At 37.1% G+C, this 13,640-nt stretch overlaps 2 protein-coding genes across 3 annotated transcripts; one reads left to right on the top strand and one right to left on the bottom strand.

Annotated features, from left to right (window-relative positions):
* Positions 1-849: 849 nt before the first annotated feature.
* On the bottom strand, positions 850-5,190 carry LOC122275544 (bZIP transcription factor 17-like). Its single transcript, XM_043084647.1, has 2 exons — positions 3,186-5,190; positions 850-1,483 (listed from the first exon to the last, which is right to left on the bottom strand). The coding sequence occupies exons 1-2, from the start codon at positions 5,089-5,091 to the stop codon at positions 1,035-1,037; spliced, it is 2,355 nt and encodes a 784-aa protein (XP_042940581.1). The 5' UTR covers positions 5,092-5,190; the 3' UTR covers positions 850-1,034.
* On the top strand, positions 1,262-13,572 carry LOC122275545 (R3H domain-containing protein 1-like). 2 transcript variants are annotated; one of them, XM_043084649.1, is made up of 6 exons: positions 1,262-1,272; positions 6,774-6,779; positions 7,917-8,162; positions 11,018-11,636; positions 12,191-12,467; positions 13,300-13,572. In XM_043084649.1, the coding sequence occupies exons 3-6, from the start codon at positions 8,048-8,050 to the stop codon at positions 13,348-13,350; spliced, it is 1,062 nt and encodes a 353-aa protein (XP_042940583.1). In that variant the 5' UTR covers positions 1,262-1,272; positions 6,774-6,779; positions 7,917-8,047; the 3' UTR covers positions 13,351-13,572. The 2 variants fall into 2 exon arrangements, with proteins under 2 accessions (XP_042940583.1, XP_042940582.1); XM_043084648.1 differs by lacking the exons at positions 1,262-1,272; positions 6,774-6,779 and having other exon boundaries at positions 7,907-8,162.
* The last annotated feature ends 68 nt before the right edge of the window (positions 13,573-13,640 follow it).

Below are 13,640 nucleotides of genomic sequence, written 5' to 3'. Positions count from 1 at the left end.
GTTCTCCAGAGAAAGCATCTCTATCTTTACGGGTTAACTTTGCAAGAAATATTCTCTCCCCCCCTTCCTGTATAGAAGATTATCCTCTCAACTACACCTTCCTTCAAGGACTCATTCATGACTACAAGAAACCAGTTCCAACAAGTACAACTTTTGCCTAATCCATGTCTCAACTTACCGCATACAATTGAGGGGAAACAAAAGGAGGGCGGTGCCGGTTATTAATCAGGTCGACATTGCTTGGCATCTACTACTTTCAGTTATTTGTTTTCCATAGAATGTTGCATGGCTTAACAATTTGCAGATTGACTTTAGTACATTTCTTAAATTCGATTCTCCCATATAAACAAAAGTGCGACCTTAGGTCCATATATGATCTACAAATGAACCACGATTTGCTCCATCTTCTCAATTAGAATTGCACCATTATGTATCATATGGTGTGTTTGGTCGGAAAGAAATGCACGTTGCTTTGAAAACAAGAAACGCAACATGGAGGAGAACTTCTGTTTTCAAACTTTAATGCTTTGGTTCTCCGCTATTGTACTAAATGGGACAATGTTCATGATTTTTTATCTTTAATTCCTTGAGCATAAAATGTATCTGTGTAACTTATGTATACTTCCTGTACACATGGGTCACGCCTATTATATTCTGAGTAATAATATTTATCTTTTACTTATTAAAAAAAAAAAAGAATTGCACCAAAACGCTTGCCCCTGTATATCAAGTAATATGGCTGCAATCAGTAAATTGCCCGATTGCAAGCCGTGTTGCCTGCCAACTATCGATCTATCTACACCTATGAATGTTACCTCAGGGAACAACAGGCGAGAGAGAGAGACGAGCTAGCTTTTTAAGGTATTGCATCTCAACTGAAGAACATTACAGTATAACTTAACACCCTTAAGTTAGGAAAGTATTGGAAGTTCCGACTACATGCAGTGGTTAAAAATGCTATAGATGCTGCTAATTATTCTGTTATATACAAAAACGGATTAGTGTTCCATATCTCCAAAAACTAAAATCCACCTTCAAGTCATCACTAGATGAGGACCAGATCGTGGAAGCCCACATGAATAAGTCACATACTTCACGCTGTCCAAAAGCACAACAACAAAAATTCGAGAAAGGGACTTTGGTTTGATCATGCCATCAACTTCAATGTCTCCAGCCTCCCTGGGATCTACAAGCACAGAAACAATCATTGGTGAAGAAGATTTATTACCTTGAAAGCCTTTCTTCTGCGATGTTTTTCTAATGTGCTCTTCAGTGATGTTATAATTGGATCCAGCCAGTGAAGCTGGAAGACCATTGAGGATCCTTCTATTCCTCCCCCCCTTGTTAAGACGAGTGGCATTCTGTTGATGTTCTGCAGGAACATTGGAAAATGAGGATGCTGGAACTATAGCTCCAGAAGCAGAAGCTGGAGAGACATCAAACTGGAACACCTCAGTGCACATGCCAGAACTCAACATTGGCCCTGTAAAAGGGAAAAGAACTAAGTATTAAATAAGGTGATGAATGAGTGCCAATCATGACTGACTGCCAATTTCCAAATTCAGTTCAATTAAAAAAACATGCATGGACACCAGAAACATGAGACCAATGGTAAACCATCAATAAAACTCACAGCCCAGCACTGAAACACCAGAAATGAGAACCAAAATGATGAGGTAATTAATTTTTCAACAGTCAGGGTCGTTACAACTAATGATTTACCTGACAAACTAAATTTAGTTAGAAAATGATGGGAAATGTTCTCTTAAACATCTTATATGAAAGTCAGAATGTCGGGAGCCTGAACTCAGAAGTTGGTTTAACACATCAATGCTCAAAGAGAAACTACAAGCATAATACCATGGTGTAAGTATCTTGCCCTTAAGGCAAATGGCAGCTGAAGAACATGCACCACTTAAGTATCTCAATTTGCGTGTTTCAAAGGTTGTTATCCAGTGCACTCACTAGATAAACATTTTGACCCTATATTAAGCTCAAGGTCTGCATTTGTTCTAGTGACTAGGAATGCAAATATAAAACACCATTAATCCCTTCAAATGTACATATAACTATGTGTACAGTTAAAACCTGAATCAAGAAACTTGAACATGGCGATAGTATACATTTCCTCAATTACTGAAGCCCGACAGCAACCCAAATTTCAAAAATATATGGGCGATAGTAGAAAACAAAAGGCAACCTAAACCAAGCCGATCAGGTAAAAAGTTTGTGCCAATTCCTTAAAAATCCCAACTAGATGAATGGGCTAATAAAACAGAACCATAGAGAATACATAGGGCAGTATCAAAATATTGAAACCGGGGAAAAAGTCTACCATTAACAAGTTTACTGCTGAAATAGCCCATAAAACCATCACTGAAAATGTTTATATTTTTGCTGATGGAAATAATTCACAGACCTATTGATAAATGTATCAGTGTCTCTTGTATACGATGCATTGATGAACTTCAAAAAAAATTTCAAAGTCCGAATTCTTAATTTTATTCTACAAATCTTGTCACTTTATGCAATCTAATACACACACACACACATATTTATATATTTAAATATATATATATTTATATTTATCATAAAAGAAGAATCATTGATGAGAAATAGGCATGGCTCAAGTACAAACATACATACAAATATATATATATATTAACTTTGCAGTGAAATAAGAGGACATCCTACAGCATGTAACAGCAAATAACTCCAGCCATGAAGCATGCAAGGGCTGATTTTGCATCTGACATAAAGACTGCATGATAGGTGATTCATTTGCTTGTCGCTACTGGTAAAACTAATTTTACAAAAGTGAAAGATTAAATTTAATACAACCACTTTTAATGGCAAGAACATTCATGATTTCCTTGTACTTGAGCTATGACTACTTTTCTCATCAATAGAGTCTTCTTTAATGATACAAAAAATATAACCACCACAAGGAATACTGAAATCCATTGCAAAACTACCTAAACGAGTATATATATATATATATATATATATCTATTAGTGTATATATGCACTGTCAAAAGTAAGGAATCAAATGCTCCTCTCCAACATATCAGGCATGCGCCACCATCCTAAATGCATACATAAAGAATCTAGGAAAATAGACAAGTTAAGAGCACAATGACTTTATCTTATTTTCGTATAAGTTAAGTTGATAGCACAATTATTACCTGCAAGGCCTTCGCGGAACCATTGGTGTAGTTTACCATCTACCGCAGTCGACTTCAAATGGTCTTTCAAAGTATCGGTAGAACCAGAGGCAAGAGCCTTCTGTCCTCCAGTAGGATTTCTAAACACGTGAGAATGTCTCACTCTATTGCCTCCAACTTCAGGAATTGCCAGTGCTGGAGCTAAATCTCCAGGAATTGCCAAGCCAGTTTCTCTATTAACCTCCTTTACAGGAGTAACTTGAGATGCCATAGCTTTCTCACTGGCCAGGACAGAATGAATAATCAAGTTACCATCAATCTTCACAAGCTTATCATTCCTTGGCACATACAAAGAAGCAACAAGAGGCTCGCTAGCATTTCCTAGATTAACAAATTCATCTGAACCCAGTAAAGGCTGTGTTGCTTGTCTTTTCCGTTCAAAATCCGACTCTTTCGCTCTAACGCGACCTCTCTCATAATTTACCCTGTGAGAAGTATCATATTCACCACTAGAAAATCCAACTCTCACACCTTCTCCAGATCCATTACAATTTCTATCAACGTTCAAAACCCTACCAAGGTGCTGACCGTAGAACTTATCACTGACATAACCCAATCCTCCAGGAACTTTGTCCCCTACTCCTCCATATCTAACATTCACAAAAGGAACTAACCCACCAAAAAGCAAGAAGAAAAACAATAAACCCAGAAAACTAACACTCGCAACCTTCTTAGTTTTCCCCTCACTCTTCTTAGTCTCCGACTTCTTCGCCTTTGGCGCTGATACAGGCTGCTGAGGTTTCAATCTCGGTATCGGTACCAAAGGTACCTGAGACCCTTGCGGTTTCACCACATACGGCGGACATGGCACCCACGGATAACCCACGGGCGCCATCGCAGGATGGGGGAACATTCCCGGATGCGGTGCACACATGCCACCAGCGGCGCCACCGCTCAGTTGCTGACGTAAACTGGCATTCTCGGCCATAATATAAGATATCTTAGTGTTCAATTCGGCAATAGTGGAATGCATGGTCCTCAGTTTATCTTCCAGCTCCTCCACGTAGTGTTTTTTCCTCTGCCTAGACAACTGAGCACTCTCGCGGTTCCTCATCAGCCTCGCCTTCTTCTTCTCTTCCTCTTCGTCTGCCGGGGCATTGAAATTCGCATTCTCTGACGACCTCCTGTACTTAGTGGTCCTCGAATCCGTAGAGGTCCCTTCCCCCTGCTCTTTCTTCCTCTTCGACACGCAATTTTTGGACCCCATCCCCTCCTCCACCTTAATCTTCTGATCGACGACTATAACATTTGACGAATCCGGTGAAGGAGGACGGTACCCTGAACCCTGCGATGACACAGACCCGCCCCCGCCCGAGAACTCGCGGTCGCAACGGCCAGATTCCGGTGACGGAGAATTCAAAGCTCCAGCCACAATCGGGTCCCCGTTGCCGGAATTATCAGAAGAAACCGGTGGACAATACTCGCGGCCGTAGCTATCAGACTCGGAAGCTGGGAAATTAAGAAATTCACCAACGTCCGCGCCCCGATCGCAGGAGACTCCGGAAGCACTCGATTCCTCAGACAAAGAATTTAAGAGCTGAAAAGGTTGATCCGGGGCCGAACAGGGCAGTTGAAGCTCGTGGTGCCCATCGGAGGTGAGAAAGTCTTCAGTTTCGAAGGGAAGGTAGAGATCTCCGAGATAGTCAAAATTGAAGTCGAAATCAACGTTCTCGTCGAACCCTAACACCATGCCAAGATCCGACACAAATGTTTCGGAGCGCATACTGTTGGTACTGTTGTTGACCTCCTCAGAGAAGAATATAGAATCGAGAGGAGGAATTGGGAGCGAATCCAAATCCGTTGCGAAATTGTTAAGGTGTTGGTTAGAGTCCGTTGGTGATGGCTCGGCGACCAGTCGGTCAGCCATTGCTAGGGTTTTTCGAACAAAAAAGAGGGTTCCAGAAGTCAGAAACCCGTTTATAGTCTTTCCCCTCTTTTATTCTCTCTCTATCCGGGTCACGCAACGGAATTTGTAAACGAAAGAATTTGGAAACGGAGCGGATCTACTTTCCCAAGTGCGTGCATCGAGCGTGAACAACGCGCCTAAAGTCAGGCTCCTTGTCCTCCACGTGTCAAAAGCAACGCGAAAACTGGGACCCACGAAAATCATTGGGAACTCCATGGATCCTGACCACACTCGCGGCCCGCCACAGCAGTATATTTAAGAATTCTAATTTTATTTTATTTTTTTATTTTTTATCATGTGATCTTACAATATTCGGTAATTAACTATTTCCATCTTTTTTCTAATTTTTATTTGAATTTTAGATATGATTATATAAGAGACAGAGGCAGATACATGAGCCTTGTTTTTCTATACTATCTTTTAAGTTGTGTGCTTGTGTGTCTACTTCTCTTTAACGTGTTTATTTTTTTCTCTATCTTAAAATTTAAATAAAAACCAGAAAAGTTCTAAATCTAAATTTAATACATTTGCCATGGTCAATGTACTATATTTTTATTTTTTAACAGTATTTATTAATAATGTTACGTTAATACAGTAAAATATGTATAAAATAATAGTATATATAACATATTTTTATTTTAGATTGGTTATTTAAATAGAATAATTACTTAAAAAAACAAATTCAGAAAAAATAATATTTCTTGCTTTAAATCGATTAATATGATAACTAGTAACGATTCAGTCACATTGTGACGCTCTTTTGAAATTATTTTAGTTAAAAAAGAAAAAGTATTTTTTGAGGGGTAACAGCTATTATAGCCTATGGGGCAATGCGGATATGGAAACTTCATTATGTGGCGTTGGTGGAGAATTACCGTTTACGCCACGCATACTCAGTGGTGGGTGTAGCTTCAATTCCATGTCACTTGCTTGTGTTGTTGATGTACTCCGTATTTTAATCATTTTCATATTATTAAATGAAAACCCTTTTTTCTATAAATGTCATTTTTTTTTTCTTTTCTTGATTAAAGGGGTAGAAATTTTGAATTCAAAATCATTTTTCTTATTGTGTTATTTGTATTCAGAGTAATCTTAGCTATAAATTCTAAATAATCAAATTTCACGCAAGCCTTTTATAAAAATGTGAGTCTCACTAAAAAATAAATTATGGTGGAGCTTACTTTTTTTATAAAGGACATACACACGATTTGTCTATTTAAATTTGTACAAATTATTTTGCTTACGTGCATGGTTTATATTGTCGAATAAAATATTTGTATGCAATGATTGGCAGCTAGGACCTCTCTTCTCATTAAGATATCTAGCCAGCAAATTTTGATTATAAGTTTTGAGAAATGTTACTAGTAAACCTTACACCGTATAATTTAAAAAAGTAAATATGTGTGATGTAAGACTTTTATATAGAATTTCTTTTGTCATAAATTATACCACACTTTTTAAAAATATAGAATGAAAAGTAAAAAATAAAAATAAAATTTGGTTGGAACTTCAAGTATACTCAAAGCATGTCTCTTCCTTTCACGACATCCACTTAACACAAATTTCTTTCATTTTGCTGCGTCATTGCGTGTCGAATTTCTACATGCTAAGTCATTAGAAGCTTAACAAGTTGGGTAGTTAAGGATCTGGTCGATATCTCATAAAAAGTTTGATTTAAAATGGAAATGATAGTTACATGAAGTATACAGTATATATAGCATTTATCAGTCTTTAATGTTACCTAAAAACTTTGTAAGAACTCAAACAAATATTCATATTATATTTTATCACCACTTAACTCTCAAATTTAAACAACATAAATTTTTAAATATGTAAAAAATATTTAAAAATAAAATAAAATTTCCACGTCAGCAGTGTATTGAATATGTAAAAAATGAAAATTTTAAATAGATTTTTTATTTTTTTTTCGTGTTTGATATCACAAAAAGGAACAGAACAACGTCAAACAAAGAGCATAAGACTGTTTTTGTAGCCAACCCAAAAACATCAAACATTCACAAATACGTGGGTGGAAAATAGGAAGGGGAAACATGCTGGGCCGTCTTCCTTTATTTATCCTTCAAGGCTTCAAGCTAGGCAATCAGCCTCTTTTTCCTCTACATCCAGAGTAGTAGAGTTGACGACAGAACGTTCCCAACTCGCATGCAAAGGCAAGGCAATGGGCCAGCTTGGCGAGCTTTCGTCGTTAAGTACAGTCGGCCTCCCAATGCTCTTTCAGGGCGGAGCCCAGCGTGGCACGGCGAGGGTAAGGTGTGGTCTATTGGGTTCGTTAAAATGGAATCGGGCCTATATTTTAGACTATTTTTTTTTTATCTTGTAATGTTATTTTAAAATCTTTCAGACTATAGAAAAAAATATATAATTTTTGTGAGCAAACTTTTTTAAAAGACATTGCAGAAATTGTATACCTCAGGACTATTTATAATAGTACTATATAATAAAAAGATAATAAGAATGTAGTAGAACCAACAACTCACATGCTGTTCATGTGACCAATAAGAGTTATGATTGCAACTTACGTTTTATTACGTGGTATGGAACTTCTACATACTACATAGTATGTATGAATCGGGGCAAAACTGCAGAGAAAAAACCAAAATTTAGAAAAATAAAAAATAATAAAGAGGGTGAGAAAATATTGGGCAGACTTTTTTGTCCTAGTAAATAAAGATTTCAACACAACTTTGACGAAGAAAAGTTTCCGGGACCTATAAAAATCTTTTCGTATCCATCTTTAGCTTCTCTATGTTGGTAGGATAAGAAAGGAAGGGTTCCTTCCCCTCCCTGAATGCTTCAAAGGCAATAACCCTTTCCTTCTTCTTTCTTCTTGGCTAAGAAGAAGAAGAAGAGGAATCTTTTAGGGGAGGTTTTAGAGAGAGAAATTACAGGAGACTTCATGGCCATGGACGCCTCTGCTACCAATGATGGCGTTGCTGGGCTCAAAGATAAGGTGTCAATGTTGGACCCCTTCTTGGTAGAGGCTCTCCAGAACCCTCGTCACCGTCTCACCAGTTAGTACTTTTTTCCTTCTAAATTTTATTCATTCAGTCCCAAGTCTCATTTGCTAACCCGAGATTTCATTTAATTTGATCTGGCGCGTATGGGTTCAATTGATGGGTGTTCTGTAATTTCTGGTTTTGTGATTATTTTCTTTTGCTATTTTTTTAGTTTTAGGGTTTATGGGTTTTTATTGAATTGGATTGGGTTTAGGGTTTGGGTGGATAGTTGTGAACTTGTCAGATCTGGGTTTGACCTGGGGTTCAACTTTTGATTGGTTTTCTGTCTGGGAAAAATTGATGCAAACCAATGGAAAACGAGGCTATGAATATGTATATGTATGCTGAATTGATACACCATTTGTGTATTTGTAAGTTCAAGCTCCATTAAGGAAACAGGTGGTATATAAGGCTCATTCCAGTGGAGCTTTGTGCCCAAAATGATTAGAAACCTTGTCTTTTACACATTTGTTGAGTACTTTATCCCAGACTTTAATTCGCTCATGATATGAATTCCCACTTCTTCCAAATAGATGCTTGTACCACCTTTTGTGCTATTTTCACTATCAATGTGGTAAATTAAGGCTGCTAGTATCTTTTAGAAGGATTATGCTTTGTTAACCTGTTCTAATTAAAAGAAATTGAATTTCTGAAATTCATTTCTATCATCATGAGTAGGATGTGAAACATTAGGTATTCTAGCCTCATGACACCTAGTAGGAATGGCCTAGTCACTCATTGTTTTCTGAGGAAGTTGGTGGGCCTTTGGCCCATGTATTGCATTGCCTTGACCAAACCTTGTAGTGAAATGTCAAGCGAACCATTCATTGTCATGGTAACATTGTGTGGCTCAAAATCCGTCTTCACCCCCGACCTGTTGATCTTGGACCGTTGTCCAAGAAAAAAGAAAAAGAAGAAGAAATAGGGTTGGAAAATGAAGTGTAGGATTATGCAGGCTTGAAAGAGAGAGATTTTACCATCTAAATTTTAAGCTGTGGAAATTATATATGTTTCTCAACAAAATTAAGAAAATTATGTACAGATCAATTGCTTTAGATTTGAATGGTCTCAGCTTCCAGATTTCCTTGTAACTGTTTCTAGTTCTTAAATAGGTGTATTCACATGTATTCTTCCGGTGTATCTGGGCTATGCCTATCTTTATATTAATGAAATGACTTATTACTTATAAAAATAAAAATAAAAAATTTAACCAAAAACTTATATTATATACTTGTTCCCATGTAATGTGTGCTTATTTGGTTGTGATGCATATGCCTTAAGTCCTAGTTATCAAAGAGATAAGTTAGATCAAAAGTCCGAAAAAGGTATTTTTGTTGGTTGATTCTCCTTTTGATAGGTAATTAGGATATTTTATTAATAAGGTAATATCAATAGCCCAAGCACATTGGACATATACTCGAGTAACACCTAATTAGGATTTACAACCAAAACAAGTAAAAAATGGGCACTTAGTGTGTTAAATATGAATGCTTAGGTGCTCATGATAAAATTAATACATTTCTATTCAGATGATTAATACATTACTTATCAAAAATAATAATAATTGTATTTTGACTCTTATATTCACTCGATAGAGAACAATCATGGCCATTTGGTTAATAGATGGTGAGTTTTATTCCTTGGAAACATAGTCAAGGCCACCTATTTTTTTTTTTTTTAATATTATAGATAAGATCTAGATAAAAAAACAATATCTTCAGTATTTACATTAGGCTGCAATTTGATTTGAATGTTGTACATTTCTTGAATATTTCCCAATGATATAAAACTGTAGTAATTAAGTATTCATTAAAATTTACAAAAATCTAGTTATATTGTGTTAGAATCTTCTGGCCTCTGTGTCTAACATTTCTTTAGACACGTGTAAAAGGGATGCTCAACACAAATGAAGACATCTTGGATGAGGATTCTGTGTAAAGAATATACTTTTTGAGGATCTGCATATTCCATAGACATATATACCGACATGCATACATGCATATAGATATAACCCTTTTCGTCTTTTCCACGATAGAGATCTGGTCTAAATTTACTTTTGTAAGGCACAACATACGGTAAAATTGACAATTCGACACTGAGAGGGTGTCTTCTCTTCCATTCCTTCCCTCTTCAACTAGACAACAAGAGGGGGGAGCTGGACTCTTCTTCTTTCCCTCTTCAATATCTGCCTTTCCCCTTTCCATCTCTTCTACCAAACATAGGGTTAGTTGCAAGGAGATGTTTTTTCACTGCTCTCATCTGTAGTTGCTGCAGGGGGTGGTGTGTTATTGAATTCCCCAGTTAATATTCTCCTAAGAATGGATGCAAACCATGTTATTCCTTTAGTGGTGCTTCACATGTATTGTGACTGGAGGTTGAGTATTTGATTTCAGCTCTGATGTTTTCTGGATTAAACTTCAGCTAGAACAAAATAGGTTCCAGCTAGAACAAAATAGGTTCCAGGTATATGTCTGATTGGGCTTCATTTCACTCATAGAGTGATGAATCCATGTTGCTCTTGATTGGGTGGCCACATATGTATCATAATTTTTGAGGTTCGAGTATATTTTCGACATTGACAGGATTTTTTAGTCGTAGCTCTGAGTAAGGTGGTGCACAGCAAGAGGTAGGTTGATTTGGGGAGTTCTTCTTTTTTCCTCTGATTTTAAGTTGGAGATTGTATTCAAATTAGCTGAACCTGCCGTTGCCTTTTTTATCTACCAAGGGGGTTTGGTTGTTCTTTTGATAGATTTTTGTTGAGAGCAACTTAGAAGTTGCTTCCTTGATTTTATTTTTGTAATAATTTTTCGCCTTCCTTTCTTTATTTCTTTTTCTTTAAATAGTTGCTAATGTCTTTCTTTCTGTTTCAGTTTTGAGAATGGAACTCGATATCCAGAGGTTTTTGAGCATTCCTGATCAGCAGCAATTTGAGTTCCAACATTTTCCTACTTCCTACCTTCGACTCGCTGCACATCGTGTTGCTCAACACTATGGCCTTCAAACTATGGTTCAGGATATTGGCGTGGATGGTCAGGGAAATAGAATTTTGGTGAGGAAAACAGGAGCAAGTAGACACCCTACTGTGTTTTTATCTGAAATACCTGCAAATCAGCCAGAAAATGATAAACCTGAGAAGATTAAAATTGTCATCAGGCCGAGGCCGAACAGAGCATCTGTAAATGGAGGTAATGATGTTGGTATCAGACGAAATCCTGTGAGAAGTGTGGAGGAGAGGAAGGAGGAGTATGACAGGGCACGGGCTCGCATCTTTTGTAGCCCTAGCAGTCCTGACTCAAATGATACATTTTCTCAGGTCCCAACGGAAAATATTTGTTTGAGCAGGGATGAGACCGAAGGTTTCAGGAACTCTGTGATCAATCAAGAAAATAATACTGAAATCAAGGATGCTGGCACTTCATCTCGAGTTGCCATTTTCAGAGATAGGGAAAAGGATCGTACCGACCCAGATTATGATCGTAGTTATGAGAGGTAGGACTCTGTTGTTTCTATTGAGTTTGGATTATGCAGTTATCAATATTATGGATGTTCATATTTGCATTCCACTTTATACTTCTACATATCAAAAAAGATTGTGGATGTTTTATTTTTCCTTTTTTTATATAAGTAAAAAAAAAAAAAAAGATGGTGGATGTTTGTGTAGCAAGGACACGTCTGTTGTGGCATTTGTGGCATGCTTGCTGCAGACAATTCAGAGCACTGTCCTTGGTATCTGTTTTCAAATTTGATCTGTCTGTTTTTATAAGAATTTTATTTTAGAACTTTTTGCCCTTTCTGTCCAGTGATGTCAGTTCCCCCTTCCCCAAAAAAAAATCTATTTTGGGATTCATCGAATAAGGAATAAATCTGCTTAGTAATTAAGGATTGGGATGTTTTGTCATGGCACCTGTTGTCTTCTTTGATCTAATCCTTACTTTCGTGACACGTATTTTGGTGCTTTCTTTCAGAATTTGTGGTCCAGTACACATTTCTCTATTGTGAAATAAACTCTGTTGTTGATCATATTGAATTACCATCTGCTGCAGGTATGTTAGGAACCTTCCATCCAATCAAAATTATAACTTGGTGCCTTTCAATATGCAAAAGGTACAACACCCATTTGTGCAGTACGACATTGGTTTTTCTCAGTTGGGTCAGATGCAGAGGACGCTCAGCTACAGGCCTCCAACAAGCCCGGCTATGGGCCCTTTTTCTGCCATGGGATTGAATCAGACATCTAGAGATGCTACATACATGCAGTGGCCAAGTGCTGCTATGATGTATGCACATTCGTATGAGCCATTTAGACATGCTGTTTTCCAGGTGGGCCACATTACTCGATGTTCTTACTGATTATGCTTTTGGGAATATAAAGATGTATTACAAATGATTGATTGCTATGCTATTTTATTGTCTTTATGCCAATATCCAGTTATCTCATGTCTTTGTCGTTGGGATCATCTGTTTTTAACTCAAAATGCTTTAGTAATTTTGTAGTAGCAAGAAAGAATTTGATAGAGAATAGTTGGCAAGAATGCAAACACTTATTTTGAGGTTTTTCCCTTTTTTATTAAAAATAATATTTGAGTTAACTTAGCAGCTACTTTGGCAGGGTACCTGAAGGGGTCTTTTGTCACACAAATGTAATTTGAGATAGTAGGTACCTGAAGGAGTCTTGTGTCACACAAATGTAATTTGAGATAGTAGTCGAGGCTTTTGAACTTGATAACATTAATAGTGGGTTTGTTTAAAAAGGTAGATCTGTTCCTGATATTAATCAACCATTGAATGCACAAAGTTATGTTTACCTGTCAATGTCTTGTTTATACTGAGAACGCTGCAAGGTCCTCCTTTTTTCTGCTGATTCACAACTTATATTTGGGAAAGTACATCTCAGATATGGCTGTGTTTGCGATGCTAGGTTTTGGGTTTGTTGATACCATTTTTTTTAATTTAATACGGTGGATCTTCCTTTATTTTGGAGACAGCTTCTAAGGGATTCTGATGATAGCCTTGCTCGCACTGCATTTTTCTCATTTACTTTCCCAATTTTCTTGAAGTTTTTTCTGCTTTTGGATTGGGGGAATCTGTGATTTCACAGTTTCTATGTCAATGTCTTTCACATCTCATTTAATACATTTTTTTAACTTTGCAGGCTCCGCTCTGTCAGCAGCCACTGACCTTTGATTATTCACAGAATCATTAAGTGCCAATTATGTGGGGATCTGGATTACGCTACCGATTCATTAGTAGACCTCGTTATACTTTAGACTGTTTTGCTATTAGGTTTATTGTTTGAGACTCTTATGGACCTCTGTTGCAGTTCTAGTTTGTTTCTTTTTAAATTTGGATACTGACATTAGTAATGGAGTGTAATGCTTTTACTCTTCAAAAACACTTAAAAAAAAAAAATCCTTTTGTCGTGGAATCATGCATTTCATTTCCAGGTCGTGTGTCATTTGTTGGCTGTCTTTCTTAGTTGTGGGAGAGGCATTG

Source organism: Carya illinoinensis, chromosome 9 (genome assembly GCF_018687715.1).
Source record: "Carya illinoinensis cultivar Pawnee chromosome 9, C.illinoinensisPawnee_v1, whole genome shotgun sequence".
Classification (NCBI taxonomy): Eukaryota; Viridiplantae; Streptophyta; class Magnoliopsida; order Fagales; family Juglandaceae; genus Carya; species Carya illinoinensis.
The sequence above is the reverse complement of the archived record's forward strand: the minus strand, read 5'-3'. Positions and strand labels throughout refer to the sequence as shown.